Source organism: Micropterus dolomieu, linkage group LG20, assembly GCF_021292245.1.
Source record: "Micropterus dolomieu isolate WLL.071019.BEF.003 ecotype Adirondacks linkage group LG20, ASM2129224v1, whole genome shotgun sequence".
In the NCBI taxonomy this organism is placed as follows: domain Eukaryota; kingdom Metazoa; phylum Chordata; class Actinopteri; order Centrarchiformes; family Centrarchidae; genus Micropterus; species Micropterus dolomieu.
This window is the reverse complement of record NC_060169.1, coordinates 11,290,507-11,308,346: the sequence shown is the minus strand read 5'-3', so window position 1 is coordinate 11,308,346 and position 17,840 is coordinate 11,290,507. Positions and strand designations below refer to the sequence as shown.

At 37.9% G+C, this 17,840-nt stretch overlaps 1 protein-coding gene across 9 annotated transcripts in view; it reads left to right on the top strand.

The window, feature by feature from the left end:
• Window positions 1-1,832: 1,832 nt before the first annotated feature.
• cdkl5 (cyclin-dependent kinase-like 5) overlaps window positions 1,833-17,840 on the top strand; it is a 48,204-nt gene continuing 32,196 nt past the window's right edge. For 6 of the 9 annotated variants that reach the window (XM_046032766.1, XM_046032764.1, XM_046032762.1 and 3 more), the window contains exons 1-4: window positions 1,833-1,933; window positions 2,008-2,224; window positions 4,449-4,795; window positions 11,066-11,100. In XM_046032766.1, the coding sequence (XP_045888722.1) occupies window positions 4,759-4,795; window positions 11,066-11,100 (72 nt within the window). In that variant the 5' untranslated portion in view covers window positions 1,833-1,933; window positions 2,008-2,224; window positions 4,449-4,758. Of the gene's footprint in view, window positions 1,934-2,007; window positions 2,225-2,248; window positions 2,393-2,582; window positions 2,656-4,448; window positions 4,796-11,065; window positions 11,101-17,840 lie in introns of those variants that run through there. The other 3 variants (XM_046032758.1, XM_046032760.1, XM_046032761.1) reach the window with 3 other exon arrangements.

Below are 17,840 nucleotides of genomic sequence, written 5' to 3'. Positions count from 1 at the left end.
TGAACCATGCCTAATTAATGGAGATTATTGCTGGATTGACTGATTATTAATGTTATAACAAGTATCCAAATGCTTTTTATCCTTTTAAAAGTTAAACCATAGTGTAAAAATACTCTGCTAAAGTCCTGCATTTAAAATTAAACTGAGTAAGTAAGTATCACAAGTATTATCAGCAAATTGTAGGCCTACTTCCCTGCTAAACAGAATGGTCCCTCTTAGACTGATTATATACATTTTATATTGATTTATTAGATTATTCAAATAAACTATTAAGATAAATAAATAAAATAAAGCTAATTTCCCTGGTATTAGTAAAATTTGTCTTATTTTATGTTAAACTGCCTATGTTTTGTTTGTAACTTAATCTTAATCTTAAAGTAACCTGTAGTATAGAAGGATAAAGAACGCAGTATTTCCCTCTGAAATAAAGTATAAGGTAGCATAATAGAATTACTCAAGTACAAGTACCTCAGATTTGTCTCAAGTACAGCCATGGGACTCCCTGACAGTCAGTTAGAACTGAAAAAGCCTCTTGAATGAGAGGCGAAATACTTGAAATATCTTCTAGTGATTATTAATGATTGAAATATCTTCATGTATTTTCAATAAAGTCCAGTTGCCCTGAATCAACCCTCCTTGGAAACTATGACCTAAGAATTTTAGCAGACAGTACTAGAGTAACTGTACTTAACACAGCTGCTGATTATTACCTCAAAGATAACTAACTGGAATGTCCACCTACCTCCAAGTTTCAAGTCAAAAACTCCATATGTATATATTTTTTTTTCAAGTAGTGAAATTGTCACTGAAAAAATGTGAAATAAATTATTTCAACTTTTTTTATTACCCAAATAAATTTCTCTCCAATAACAAAATGTGGCATCAAATAGGTGAGAAAGTTTTTCACTGGCAACAACTCTGACCAAATGTTCCACATTTTACAAGTACAGCTCTGCACTACGACTGTAGAGTTAAATATAAAATGTCACTCCATAGCTGACAATAATACCTCAGGCTACACTCTATCCCATCATATTTGCCCACTTGTGAAAACTTGGGTAGTGGTACACTTAGTACAGTATGTACTTGAATATGTTATGCTACGTTATACTTTTCTCTACTGCATTCCAGACAAAGTGACTACATTTATCTGACAGCTACTTTAGCCTATAAGATTTTGATAAACAATAAATTACAATTTTATAAATTATGATGCATTGTTGGATTTCAGTCTATTCAATAGTACATATTGATTTGTTCCATCTCAACCAGCTACAGCATTAAAAAGCTGCTTAAATGTTAATGTAATACAATCCAGCATATATTTAATAGCACTCTAAAAGGGTCAATCTACAAAATGAGAAGGCAACTTTTATTTTTCTTTATTTATTTCTGATAATTATGTACTTTAACCTTAACCCTATTGTAATGTAGTATTTTTGTACTAGAAATGCCCCTCCACAACTGGCTCTTGGACAGGGGAACGAATGTATATTATGAATACATTAACCCAACATAAATTTAAACTCTAAACTAATATGATTATAATAATAGGAGTTTTTACAACTGTACAATAGCGTTGTTGCAGTGAGGAAAATGAGCTAAAAAGATGGTGTGGAGGTCAAACACAGAACACATGGCCTTTGGAAGAAGGTGATTCGTGCAACAGCCTGTGGCTGCAGCATACCAAATATATACAAAACAACACCTTCTCATTATGAAACAGACCCAGTGTATGAATCCAGTGAATTCACACTGATTTCGCCAATTAGTGCAGTCATGAGGGGAGGTGTAGGTGGGAGAGAGAGGAGACAAGCTGCAGGGAGATTTTTAATCAGTGACACAACATGGATTGACCAAAGGGGGGCAAGCAACAACACTGCAAACGCGGCAGTGTGAAATCTGTGTATAACTGGAGGATGATTAATCTCAGGTATAGGCCTATTTAAGATTTAACAAATAATGTGCTGGATTCAATGTAAATCCCAAACTTTTATTTTATTACAGCTCATATGGATGCAAAAACCACCGCTGGAACGCGCATACGTCCGTGTTTCTATTGGCTGTCAGCAGCGTCGCTCAGAGGAATGACGATTTTGCTGCTATAACCAGCTGATACTGAGGCTATGAACACGGAGCCACTGAAGAACTGTTGACGGTACATGGATACCCCGTCATCGGCGTTATGCCTGCGGATTCGGTCTCATCTCCATCCAGAGATTGAGTGAGTAGCATATTTTATCGTGTCACGACGCACAGGCCCTTGCGCTTGCCCCCCCCCCTCATTTCGCTACACATGATGTGTCTTCGTCTTCCCATATCATCATTTTCATGGAGATGATGCTCTGTGCTTCACACTTCACACAGGCGACACATCACATCACATCTGCAGGTAAAGGGGGTTCAATGGTGTAATGATGAACGGCCTGTGATGGTTTATTTTCTTATGTTCTTTGCGTGCGTGAAATTGTGTCTAATTATGGGCTTATGGGTAAACGCAATTTGTGGGTATTGTTGTGCAACACTGTCGTGAACATTGGTCCGTGAAGACCGTTATAATGTATGCACTGGTTGCTGTGTAGGCTGACAAACGCGTGGACAGCGATGGAATGGTGGTGCGCTCCGCAACGCAGCGACGATAAAGACGCAGTTTCGGTGCAGAGAGTATTAAGATACTATCCTCTCCCTCTCTCTTTCCTCTTTCTCTCACCTCATATACACACACACATACTGTCGTACACGCCGACGCACGCACGAACCTACCTATTAAATTCACACTCCTAAACTCACTCACTCCTGTGGTTTTCTTTGCATGCAGACACCAACAGGCGTGTGTTGCAGGATTGATGTTTCAGTTTGTTCTTAATATTTTCAGGACTTTCTTAGTGAGATGTCCACCTTATTTCCATTTAGCTGCAAGGAGAAGCAGCAGCTTGTCAATAAACTGACTCTGTGCTGTACCCATTTTTTAGGAACATTTTCCTTGAGTAGGCTACAGGGACTAATGCACCCCAGGTTGCTCCAGTTGCAGGCTTTTAGAGTAGGCTATATTTGTCTATTGAGACAAGGTAAGGTAGCCTATGGCTCTAATCACACCCCAGTGGCAGCACCACATCCTTAAATGACTAGCCATGGATGGCCTTAAAGTCCACCTAATCACTTCTCATGAAAAGACTTGCATAGGAAAACGCCCACACAGGCACATGAGCCAAATCAACATAAAAGTGTTTGTGCACTGCTGAATAAATCAAGTGTTATACAAATGAAGTTGGACTGATACTGTGAGAATATTTGATGGTTCCAGTCCAACAGAATTCGCATCACAAAAGAGACATTTAATAACCGTGGACAGTATTTGGATGTGTGACAGGAGGAGATCTAAGGAGCCTTTGGATATCATTTTTCTTCCTTAAACAAAACACTTTGTAAGTGTGTATAAATTTGGGGAGAAAGCAAAGTACGGGCTGAATATTAGTATTTAAGAATGTGAGAATGTTAAATTATCACACATTCCAGCCCATCATTTTGAATGTGGCAGCAACAGAGAGCTGTGGGTACAATACAAAGTGTAGTTGAGGTGCTAGATTAAAAGTCAGAGGATCACCAAAGTTATTACAGTTCATCGTTGTTGCCAGGCCAGCGGCTGTGTGAGGCTACTGTGCTTTGAACTAAATGCTAATGTCAGCAGGCTAACATGCTCACAATGACAGTGCCGATGCTAAGTATGTGTAGTGTTTACCATGTTCACCATCTTATTTTGGTGTGTTAGAATGCTAACATTTGCCAGTTAGCACCATAGACTGTATATAAAAGCACAAAACAAAGGACAGCTGATTGTGTTGGGAGTGTCAACATGTTTTGCATATATTTGGTCATAAATTAAAGTATTGGATCACCTAAGTTATTGACACAGCAATCCATCCAATATCCGTTGACACATCTCACTAAAAAAAAACAAAATAAGTCAGGGTAGAACTAAACTCCCTAGGATTCATCTTCTTGGTAACATGATAGCTGCGCCAAATTGTATGGCAGTCCATCCAATTGTTGTTCAGATATTTAAAATTTCATGACAATGTATCTGATTGTTTAGATATATCAGGGAACTACAAAGTTAGACCTGTGCAAAGCAGGCAGGGCTTAATAGTGCTGCCAGCCATTATACTTTCACTCTAGACCTTTGCAGCATCCTTCATATTGAATGTGTGGCTGAGGGGACTAGATAGGAGTGTGTGGACGTCATCTGTGATTTAAATGTGTCCTCAAGGAAATGTCTTTCTGTACATCTATATGTCCTAATTAGACACCATCTGTGCCAGGAATATCACCAGCATGCTACTGCAAGGTCCTACCGGTGCAAGGATTGATTGGTGTTTGGACCTTGGAATGACCCATGTTGACAGCATATTTTAACACCTTCCTTTTTTATTTTGTTTCTGGTCTTCCAGGTACGACTGTGTGGAGATTTGGATAGACGCATGAGACGGACAACCTCAAGACATGGAATAAAGGGAGTTTGAGAGACAACTGAAACATCGTGAGTCAGATCCATAAATTAAAGAAACTGACATTTAAAAAACGTGAGGCTGGAAGAGATCTGTAGACTGAGGAAGAGACAAGCCGAAGTTGAAGAGGAGTGAAGATGGGGTGTGGTCAGGCCTCTGCTACCGTCAGCTGCCGGTCAAAGCAGGAGTCTCTTCGCTAAAACCAGAGCACATCATTTTACCTGCTGGAGGACCCCCCACCCTCGGTGATGTGATGAATAAATTTGAAGTCCTTGGCATTGTAGGAGAAGGTGGGTGATTTTACACAGTAGATTTTACTGCATGTTTGTTGAACGTAAGCACTGTACATACTGTTGTTAACCTACAACTCTGAGCCTGGTGATCAGAGCTACTGAAGTCAGATCCGCTGTATTTTTTTAATGGGGATTTGGGTGTTTAATCAGCCTAAGATACAGTTTCCATTGTGAAGAGGGATAATAAAGGGGTTTGTGAGCCTGTGAGGTTGGAGAGGTTTCTCATAGAATAGTATGTAATCCTTTGAGACCATCCTCACAAGAAAAACGACAGCATTACTCATTTGTTTACCATGTATTCTCAAGTAGTTTTCAGTGCCTTTATTTACTTTAACTGCAGAGAGAGCCATGTCTTTATCTGAAACAGGCTTATATTAGACAGGTCTTTATTCCCATATTTCCCTGTTTTGTAAGTATATCTTATCATATTTTTAGTAAGAAGTCCTCCCTGTTTCCTAGTCTGCTCCCATATTAAGTTGCTGTTGATATAAACTCAAAATACCCTCCATGTTTACCTGTTGTCCTGTGTCCATTTCAACAGCACTATTTTCATCAGTGCAACAACAAAATCATGTCATGCTGGCCTCCCTGTTGCTTTTCTCTCTCTCTTCTCTAACAGATTTATTCTGTAATAATTTCCAGTTGCTCCCATTTCGCCATTTTTTTTTGAAGGAATGGGTAAGTTACCGTCAATGAAATTCAACACTTCCTGGTTTGGTGTTTCACATTAAAGCCTTCCAGCAGCTCAAAGGGCATGATTCATCCCCTTCCCTGTAGGCTTTTAATCTGCAGGAAGTGTCTAGTTTCATGGACTGTAACTAAACCACGCTTGGGAAAACAGCAGCGTAGAAGCAAATTGAATTAATTAGCGAATTAAAATAGTGTTAAAAAAAGAGAAATTTAGAGCAGTGGTGAGTTTGACATAAGATTGTAGTACATATGGGATTAGTGCCATATGGGAAATTTACCATGTGAGCTTCTAGAGTACAGGCAGTGGTGGAAAAAGTACTCAGGACTTTAAGTAAAAGTAGCAATACTACAGTGTAAAATTCTCTGTTACAAGTACGATGATAATACTTTTGAAAGCACAGAAGTATCCCCGTGGCCATTTCAATTATGACTTTTGTCTGTCCGGATCAAAGGCCAATATAGCTTGATGGTACAACACTGCAAAACCTCGTAGGGAGGAGGACAAGGAGGATGATTGGGCTGAAAAAGCAAGATAGCCCTGTACATTTTACATTTATGGCAAACAGCCGACCAAATATCTTTCCCTACCCATAACATAACCAAATATTTCTGTTTAAACCTAACCAAAAATTAATCAATAACAGTGGCACTTTAGAAAACATATGAATCAACTGTCTGGTGTTTTGGTTTTAGATAAACAGACATCAGATCAGAGAAGCACTCATATAGGTTGTTTTGGCAGTGGTGGTAAGTAAGAATTTACTCAAGTAGTGTATATGAGTACAATTTTGAGGTTCTTTACTCAAGTGTTTCTGTTTGCTGATACTTTATAATTATACCTCACTACAGTTCAGAGGGAAATATCATACATTTTACTGAAATAAGTTTAATTGATAATTTAGGTTACTAGTTACTTTGCAGATTTAGATAAATAAAATGTAATCCACAAATAAAATATGATGTTAATGTTACAAGTTAAGATAAGGACGGGATTCACAAGGTAGCAGTATATAAAGTAATTTAAATTAGCGCCGCACAAATATTACACAATACTGTCGACAGCTTGATGACGTATAGGCTCTGCCATACTTGCTGCTGTGTCTTTCTCCCCCTTTCAGCTCTGGCAAACCAATCACCGCTAGTTGGCATAAAACACATCACATCGCTGCCACCGTGGTAATGTCTTCGCAGACAAAATGAGACAGTATTTTTTTAAATTGGTCCAGTATTGAGAGAGAGCACTGTGCTCTCTCTCAATACTGGACCAATTTCAAAATGGGGCTGCTACATATCCTTGCGGGCAATTGTGGCCAGTAAATATAATAATCTGAACCTGTGGTTGCCACTGACTGAATATATATATATATATATATAATATATAGAATAAATTAATAATGAGAATAATTATGATGCATTACACTTATATATCACTTTATCATAGATACACAAAGTTTTTCAGGGGGAGGGAGAATCATCTCAACCACCACCAATGTGTAGTACCCACCTGGGCAATGCACAGCAGCCATTTGTGCCAGAAGGCTCACCACATATCATGTTGAGGTGGAGATGAAGGGAAATATAGAGCCAATTACACTGGGGGAATAATTAGATGGTCAGATGAAGGAAGCTAGGTCATAAGTGTCTGACAACATTATGGAAAGGATACCCATAGAGATAGACCTGTTAAAGAGTAAGATCCTGGTTGCGCTTGTCAAAGCCACCCGACCAAAAAATTTAATTTTACCTCACAGAACACGGGAGTTGCTGGTCTACTATCGCCTTGGTTGCTTAGTTAGTTTGTGTTATTCTGTGAATTTGGTGTTTTAAAAGGCTAAAAATGCCAATGTCGCACAATTACACAAAAAACTAACTGATTGATTCTGCGATAGTCCAGAGAGATAAAACTACGTTTGTCAAGGTAGTCTGGTAGTTTTGAAAAGAGCGATACAGCGACTGTGATTAAACACAAAGGATCTCACTCTTTAAAAGGTCTATAGTTATATATCTAAATCTATGGGGATAATTTCCATAATGTTGTCAGACACTTATAATATCAATCCGAGTCTGTCAGTGGTAAAAACAGACTATATTTAGCCCTTTATTTATAACGGGTTATATTTAGTGGTCATACTTTGACAGGGCACAATGGCCCACAAGGATTACATTGCAGTCCTGTTTTGATTCTGCCGACTGCAGATCACTCGCTCAGTACTGGACCAATTTCAATATTGTCCCAAGTAGTCACATAGCCACAAAAACATGAGATAATGATTAACAAAATACCAATCTTAGCCTCTAAAAAAATGAGTACTTTTCCACTTCTGTATTTTGGTAGGCAATGACAAAAGAGATAATTGTTCGTTTAGTCTGAAGGACTTTCTGGATCCTTCGGCAGTTCAGAAACCATATTTGGAGATACATGTTTTTACTAGATCACAATGACATGTTTGTTTTTTATTAGGCTTGTGCCAATCTTTTTTTAGACTCTGTATGTATCTTGTCTTTAGCCAAGGAAAAGGGATTCAATATTTCCTTACCAGAATTTTATTCCTCTCACAGTGAAACTTTTAACCTTGTAGAAAATATCTAAAAAACTGAGGTCATGAGCATAAGCCTTTATTGTGTGCATCAGTACATTTGTGTGCATGTGTGTGTGTGTGTGCGTGTGTGTGTTTTGTTGAAGAATAAAAATGCTGGTCAACTCTTGCTTCAGTGACAACATTAATGGCTGGCCAGAAAATGAAATAAATGAGGATAAAAATGTTTTTAAAGTTTAGCTGCAAGTGACCCTCAAGTATTCCACACACAGGTCCTTCACACATCAAACCATGCAGCAATTATTTCTTCCAGTCTACAGCGTCATTTGTTGCTCATTGCACTGGGTTGGACTGACATGCATCCCTGCATTCTTCACTGTAATGTGTGAAGACAGAGAAGCTGAGTGTTTATTGTACTGTTGATAATTCTCACTAGCTGTGATCAATGCTTGTCAGCATGCATTAATCAAAAAGTTAGATACGCAAACAACTGCAACTAAATGATGGACCATTGTTTTCCAAGAAATAGTGTTTTTCCTATTTGTTTGGCATTGCAAATGAATGTTAATCCCATTGCAGTATGAGCAACTTGTTGCTGAATTCTTTCATTTTCTTTCATGTTAATTTTGAGACATTTCAATTATTAAAACAAGCGTCCCGAGTGCCCAAGTGAGAGCTACTTACAGTACGACAAATCTATGTGCAATTTGTGAGTTTACATTATTTGTAAAATGTGGTGCTGCAACCATTTGTGATCTGCGTGTAAGCAGAGCTCACAAAATGCCTTTGTCTAAAAGAACCCTTTTTGCAACAGCAAAAATGTGTTTCTGTCCATATCCATAGATCAGTGGTTCTCAACCTTTTTTGGGCCAGCGCCCCGCTATCCAGGTCCCTTACTGCTCCCCATCAAAAAAGATGATGGCTGTTTGCCCTTTTGTTGATTATTATTCTTAATATTATTGTTGTTACTATTGTTATTTAAAAACATGAAAAAGCACATAATTGACTGGCAAATAGTAATTATATGTAATTAAAAAGTAATTGTTCTCCCAGAAACTGTGTGTGATCTCAGATACTGTTTTCTTGGAGGTGGAACTTAATAGCTTGGGGATCTGGGGGTCCATCCCCAGTAGATTTTGAGCCTTAAAGACTTAATTTCCTGTATTCTGGTGAAAATTTGTACTCCAATTTCTGCCTGTTTATGTCTATAAAGGGAAATACAAAATTCAGGTGGCAGGTGACAATTTAAAATATGTAAATATAATGGAATAAAATGCAGTACATTCTCAGGCATTCTTATTTGCTTTTAAAAAGTTTCTCATGTAGATCAACTTATTTCATATCATCCCTGCTGAGTCAATACACATAATTTAGTCATCCATCCTCTTTTGTGTCTTTTGTTTGTAGTAAACACTTAAAATTTGATTGTGGCACCTTTTCACCAAAACAAAACTAATCGACAACACCTGTGATCAGACAACCACAAATTCACACAACTTCAGCAGCTATGATAAACTGCACAGTCCCAAACAGCGTTTGGCGTTACATTTTTATAGCCTATTAAAACTCCACAAGTCACGTTACCGCTTGGGCATGAACTGGCTGTGAAACACAGTGCGAGGTGGGTCCACTTCACAGCACTCGCTGGTGTCGCATCAGGTGCTGGACGCTGGACAAAGTTGCTTTCAGGGGAAGTCCGACAGCGGAATATCCCTCTTATAGATGTGTAACCACTGTGATAACAAGGCGTTCACAGTGTGTTCTTTAGATAAATTCCAGAGTTTACACAGTAACTTTGACTTCCCATTCCCATAAAGGCAGCACGGAGCTGCGCCACAAGCAGGTGACGGAAATACTGAAGAGAAGAAGACTTACGATACACAGCGTCTCTTTCAGTCACAGTGGAGTAAACTGGCAGGTTTTAATGTTGCAGACCACAGATTTTTGCAAGTAGTTGAAAGTTTAAAGTCTTATTGTTGTGAATATTTTGTGTAAACTCGCCTTAAAACTTTCACCTCAACAAACGCCCCCGAAGAGCAGCTCAGCGCCCCCCTTTCCAAAATATTGCTTCCAGCGCCCTCCTTCATCTTCTGAACTCCCCCTGGGGGTCAGTACCACCCTGCTGAGAAACACCTGCCATAGATAAAGAAAGGGTATCTTTAGCAGGTAGTCATGAAGACCATGTCCATTTAACAAACATAAAACAGTGATTCTGCCAGTTCTTACCAACCACAGCTAACACAAGGCTTGTGGTAGGGGACTTGCACAAAATAATTTGTTGTTTAAGTAATATGTGACTGATTTTTTTTTTGTGTAAGGTGATTTCCTTTTGTAAATTAGTTACATGAGGGAGGAGCTATAGCTCAATCTGTTTGTTTGTTAATTTGTCCATCATGCAAAATATCTGTGGGGAATAATGCATTAGGGGAAAACTGAGTAATATTATGGAGACAGTTTTATTCATGTGGGATGATTTATTTGTTCTTGCCTCGTTCCCTAGTTGAATTTAAAAAATTTAAACTGGAACAGGCACAACTGGGAGTAGACTCATAGTGTTTCATATTAGCGGCATTTATCCAACTTTATGCTGCATGTGTGATTTGAATGGCAACAAAAACAGTTTGGAAAGATATGGAAAATAATTAACCAATGCAAGTCTTGGCTGACCTGCCTAAAGAACAGATTTACAGCCGTAGACCTGACATCAATATGGATGATCCACTGAGAACATGGTGTGCTTAGCAAAGACAGAAAGCTACAGGTATTGTGTGTGTGTGTGTGTGTGCGCGCGCGTGTGTGTGGTAGTTGACAAAGGTAGAGGCATACGTGTGTTGAGTGTGTGGGAGAGTACGTATGCCTCCGCCTCACCTATTAACAGTTGTTTCTCTGGTGGTTCCCACTTACTGCACTTATTTTCTAAGAACATGTTTGTTCGAGGTTTAGGAGGCCAAAGCGTAATTAAGATGTTGAAACTTAACCACACGTCTCAGTCTCACTTTTCATTGATCTTTTGTGTCTTTCTCTCCATTTCTCTATCCAGGAGCATATGGAGTGGTGCTTAAGTGCAGGCATAAGGTAAGACAGCATTTGTCATTTCTGTAGGTGTATTTGTGTGAAAATGTTTAGGCTTGCATTGTTGTGATATGAAGTATTTGTATTGCACTGTATTCTGAGATGGTAAAATTAGACAATGATGAACAATCAAATGTAAAATTGTAGACAAAAAATTGGCAACCATTTTAATAATCGATTAATCGTTTGAGTGATTTTTCAAGCACAAATGCCAAATATGAGCCAATACCAGCTTCTCATATGTGAAAATATTTTGCCTGTTTTTGTTTTTGGACTGTTGGTCAGATAAAACAAGGAATTTAAAGGCATTTCTTTGTTCTTTCGGAAGTTGTCATTGGCGTTTTCCACTGCTTTTTGTTACATAAACCAAATGATAATCAAGAAAGTAATTGGCAGAATAATAGATAATGAATTAGTTTCAGCCCTAATTGAAACTGGGAATAGGATGCCTAGTATTTCTGTTTTATTGGACTTCTGCTTAATGTAAAACATAAGTACGAATAAGCTAACTAAATATCTCAATAATTTCAGAATAATCATATTAGATCACCTCTAGCCTTTCTTACTGTTACCAGTAGATTTTAATTGATAAATGTCATCAGCAATGGTAATTACTACACACAAGCTGGGATGTACATTTTTACCCTGATGTCACCAGTTGCTTATGGTGTGCAAACTCATAAACTACTACTGTTTTTCTGCACGTTTAAAAGCAGTATTCCGTATTTTTACAAAATGTAAACATCACTGGCAGTTTCTACAAGTTTAACGTTGCTTTGCTGCTTCAGCAGATGCTCAATAAATTAAATGTCGAATTGTTTGCAGTTATGGTGATACTTAATGCTGTGGAAAGAAGAAGAAAGACTTACATAACTTAACTTAACATAAATAACTTACATACATAACTTACTTATTTTAACCCAAGCCATAATCCTTTCCTTAACATAACCAAGTGGTTTTGGTGCCTAAACCTAGCAAAACTGCGCCCACTTAATAAGTCACCTGACGTAACGTGATTTAGCGTGACGTAACTTAACTTACATAACCATGACGATGAAGGTTTGGCACTCCTGTTGAGGGTACTCTCCAGCCGTCATATATGGTGCTTTGGGAGTGATTGGCAAAAAAACTATTCTGTCATTTAGTTCTGAGCTAAGGGTGGATATTGAATTGCAAGAGCAGATACTGCTGTCATTTAGTTCTGAGTAAGTGTTGGATATTTGCGTACGATGATAGGTTCATGGAGGCATTTTCCAGCCTGGCTTTTGATATAGTTTTTGGCATGTTGTCTATCTTGTGTGGAGTGGTGATGTTTTAGAGAGCGGGAACAATATGTTTAGAAATCTGTACAGTACATAAGTGAATGCAACAATCTCGGAGGCTAAAAACATATTTAAATCTATCAACATTGTTATGAATGAAACACCTAACAGATGAGACAGGAATGGGGTTAATAGCAGATTGTGCAACTATTATTATCACCTGCAAACAAGGCCTCATTAATAAAGTGATGTTATTTAACAGTTTAATCTGAACGAAAGAAGCATTTCATCAACAATCACCATAATTTATCATGGGATTGAGTACGACACATTTTACATGAAATTAATTGATATTGTGATTGATAAAATACAATAAATTACAACATCAAAGGAAAAAATACCCATGTTTACTCCATGGTTTAGACATCCATACCACCAACAATGTTGAACATTATACAATATTGACAAAATAATTGCAGCACATACATATTAGTGATAGAGGGTAGAAATCAAGGAGCCCTTTGCCTTCAACACAAATAATTCAGTTCGCCAGTGGTGAAAGGAATCCTAGATGTACATATTTTAGATAATCACAATGTATTGTAGATGAATAGATATTCCAGAACCATGCCAAAAATGTGCCATTTTATGCAGCTCTGTCTGAACACAGAAAGAGAAGACTTATACAACAAAGACTTCTCAGTTTTCTTTATCCAACAATGTGTAAAAAAGCAAAGTTGGAAATTGTAATTAAAGATAATTTTAGGTGCCTTTTACTGTGAGGAAACCATGACAAGTCACAGAGCTACAAAAATAGCCGTGTCCACATTTACTACTGCCGAACAAAACTGTAAGTGAATAATTTATCTTGTAAATCTGCATAATAGCTATCATTGTCATTCCGTCAAGCCTGTGGCACTTTTCTTAAAATGCTAAATGCCATTTTAAGGTCTTTGGGTAACCCTGTTCTTATATACTCATTTTGTTTCACCAATTATACTTTGAAACCTTGTAACCTTTTTTGCTGTCTGCATTATGTTTCTCAGCACATTTTCCTTATGTGCTGCGTACAAGTTATAGGGTGGTCTGGGGTATGGTGCAGGACTTTAGGTTCTCCAGTGAATCCTGTGATATCAAAGGTTCAGGAAACATTATGGTTTCAGTTAAATTGTAATAAATGCGACAACACATGGAGCTCACAAGACGAGATGATACACAATGCACGATATTGGGTTCACGGGTACATGACGAGATGATATTTTAATAAATCTTCAGTGACGAAATATATGACTGGTAAAATAGTCTTTTATTTGACAAAGTCACAAAATAAGCTAAGCAATGCAGCTGCATTTTGCTATGCTAATTTCACCCTCACACTGCATCATGCTGATATCGTGAGACAGCGTTTCAATTTGACAACTTGACAAGAAATATCATGTTTTAATATCGTCAGACTCATAGTAATAAAGTAAACACATCTGGTTTTGTTTTTTAAGTTTAAAATAACACTTAAACCAATCTCACAAATAGCAAATTACACTGATATTTATTATTATATAACTTGTTTTTTGACTGATGTTCAGGTCCACAATCTTTTTAGGACAATTAAATTAAAACATAGATTATGTGATTTCTTCTTTTTTTTAACTAACAAATGTAGTTCCAAGGACCTTTTTTCAGCCCTGAGTAGTGTTAGCACATATTAATTTCAAGCTGCATACAGCTCCAACAACCCCCAACAAGAAGGTTAGGCAGCCTGTATGTAGCCTGAGAGATGAGAGTGAGGGCAGAAAAAAGCACTCGCCATATCACTTGCTGCTGCTCCATTGCTTTGACCCCACACTAGTAATTAATGGCCTCTCAGCTTGTGTATCAGCATTTTTATCTACTCACATCTTCACTCATGCGGATTATGGTGGTAGCTGAACACTTGAGAGAACATTTTTTGGAGAGACTTCAGTAAGAAAATCAACCTGAAAAATGAGGGGGAAATGTCCCTCGGTTGCTAAGGGTGGATATTGAATTGCAAGAGCAGATACTGCAGGGAAAACAAGTCAAATACATTGTCAGTGAACATTTTGCTGACACATTCAATAACAAGATTTTGCAACTTTGCAGATGCATTAATTAAGAACATTTCTTACAAAACTTCTTTTCATTTGCAAATTTGTATATAAATGTAATGTGTAGGAGACAAGTTTGGTTTGGGCCCTGGAGTTCTGGCAGGGGTAAACAGTCTGTACTGCACTGTATTCTCTTATCAGCCAGTAATCAACAATGATTTGTCTCTTTATAAATTCTACAACTTGATCCACTTGTATCATTACTATGTATCATTTAAAGATTTTACCTACTGTATATACTTGTGGAAATACTGTGACTCTCCTAAACTGAATCAGACTGACATTACTCTGAAATGTTCTGTAGTAAAGATTTATCTGTGTGGACAAAGCAACATGTTTAGCTTTGACTGCATAGAATTACAATGTCATATATCGTTCCTTCTGTCAGCGCATTTATGAACATAATATATTTGTGAAAAACACCTAACTACACGGATGACTGTGGGAGGAGTGACAGTCGCAGCAGAGTCTGCCTACGTTGTATGACAGATGAAGGGGAAATTCATCTAAACTGGGGTGAAACCAGTACGGCTTTGTGTGTCTGAATTTAAAAAAAAGGTTGGTTGATTCATTAGGGAGTATTGTGAGGGCTTGCTTTTTGTCCTGTGGTCCCTTTTCCTGTACATGCCATTTGTGCATGTTTATTTCATTTGACAAAGAAGTTCTCTCAACGCTATGCCTCATGAAAATTTTAGATGAACCATAAATTATATACACTGAGTGAAATTATAAAAATGCAAATGCGCGCATTCTTGGACCATGAACAAAAGGACATGGTAAGCAGAATGTGATAGTGAGAGAGGAAGCTGCAACCCAACTGAGGCATATAAAAGCTAAACTTAAGGACAATCTGCATTATCAGACGTGTTGAAATTTGTTGTCACATTTCCATCGTCTCATCTTCCAAATATGCCTGTCTGTAATGTGGGCAACGCTTAAGTGTTTGTGCTCTGGTTAAGGTCTTTGTTCAAGTTAAATGCTACATTTGTGAGACAAATGTTTCTGTATCAACGCTAGTACACAAAGGAGCAAGTGTATATAAATAAATATTAAACTGACTTGGCTTGCTGACTGTTATTTGTATGCAAAAGCTAGCATAGGTTATTTTGGTGAGCGAGAGAGAGAGAGAGTGACAGCTGAGAGTTCAAGCAGGAGAGACAGAAGCCATTAGTTATTGATTATGACTTATATTCTGTGTCATGAAAGCACCACGAGATTTGTCATATTCGTCTGCTGCATGAAAAAACGTTAATAAATATGGCGAACATCTTTGCTGTATACCATAGAAAAGATACTGTGGCTGACACACAATATGTTTTCATGATTGCATAGCACAACCCTAACCCAATAACATTTTAGGTAATTACTTTTTCTTTTAAATTCAACATTTTCTCTCAATCTCTAAATTTCCATTTCATACTAATTGAGATACCAGCTATCAAAGTGTGTTTATGTTAAACTGTGTGTCCTTTGACTTCACGGGTTACTAAGAAGTGAGATGTGACATGTGTCCCACTTACAGTGTGTAACAGTGTAGGGGATTAATTTTCACATTTAGAGCCAGAGAGTCAGACCAAGGCAATAAAAGCTTTTTAGCTTTGCTGCAAGAGAGCAGTTATTTTTACTTTTCTCTACTGGAAGCAGGGCAAAAGAGAAAAAGGTGGAAGAGGGAGAGAGAGAGAGAGAAGCAGTGTGTGTGTGTGTGTGTGTGTGTGTGTGTGTGCGTGATGGAGAGGAAGAGGGAGGTATTGAATATGGAGACTATGCTGATGGTAAATGGGTCACCCTGTTAAGAATCAACAGCAGACCTGTGTATGGTTGAGGGAATAAAAGAGAATCTGAGCACTGGGCTAAAACCCAGCCAGGTGACTCAGAACAGACTCTAACTGTACTACAAAGAAATTAAATGCATTTTAAATGTGTGCTCCTATATAACTGATGTATACGTTACAGTATGGTGTGTGTTTGATGGAACATTTAATTAGCAGAGCGAATGTGTGCTAGCGTTTGTGCAATGTTCTGGCACTTTATGGAAGTGTTGTATTAGCGTATGTGGGTGTGTGTATGGAGGCTTATGTGTTATCTTGAATTTGTGTTTTGAGAGCAACAATAGCACAACCTACACGCTAGCCAGTGTTTCCTGCTGCCTATACAGTATCTCTATGCTGTATTGTAGTGCTAAAGTCATATGTTAATTCATTAGCAGTAGCTGATCAACAGAAAATGGATCTGTGACTATTTGATGACAGGTTAATTGCTTAAGTCGTTTGTCAAGTAAAAACACTAAACATTGGCTGGTTACGTTTACTCATTTGGCAGACGCTTTTATCCAAAGCAACTTACATTTGAGGAACAACATGCAAGCATCAATAAAGTAAGAGATCTACAAGTGACAATAGATAGTAGCAAGAGTATGGTTACAGATTCTCACGGGTTTGTTTATTTTTTCTGTTTTAAATTTTTGCAAGCAGAATACTGTTGTGGTTTTTGACTACTAGTAAGCTATCTGAAGACACCTTCCGTTGGGCTCTAGTTACTTTTGATTTTACGACTATGAAAAAATTATTTATATTTATCAGTGTTGAAAATGATTGTAGGTTTTTTCGCTTTAAAATGAGGCTTTGTTTCAGATGCAGACTTTGACTGTTTTAGCTTGGCTACATCTCTGAAGAGCAAAACGTTCAGGCTTTACTCTTCTGTGTAATGTGACAATCAGGGCCTGCTCGTGTCGTCAGCAGAAAATGAGACTATTTTTAGTTGTGCTGGCTTAACAGTGGCTCAAAAGGTAAATCAGTGGAGGTCATGGACACAACACATGAGCACAAGCCTCATCAGCACATTACATAGTGCTGCCACCAAGCTTGAAATGTCACATGTGCTGTATGTGTGTTTCTATTTTGCCTGGTTTTTACTGCTTTTTTTCCACAGTAAATCTCCCAATTTGCTATTCAGATACACACTTCCCTTCAATGGAAATTGTAACATTACTTTTAGGATTAAGTGTTGTTAGAGTTGTAAATCCATGTTGTTTATTTCAGTCATCTCTGAAGTGTAAATCTCTAAACAGACAGCTTTGGATTTAAAAACACGTTCAGTCAAACAATCAGCTTGTGTGAGCGAGAGCACTGCCAGTCGGCGTGCAGCTCCTCTCCTCGTCAGCTTATCTCGACACTGAGAGGTTGACTCTGTTGTCTGACCCTCCTTAAACAAAAGGACGATAGAGGAACATGAGCATAACAGAGGACAGAGGGAGACGAGCCTGTTTCTTGTTATTCCCTCACTGACTTTACCCACTCGAGCCTCAGGGTCCAACATGTTACTACGATAAAAAGTTTCATCCATCCATCCATCCATCGTC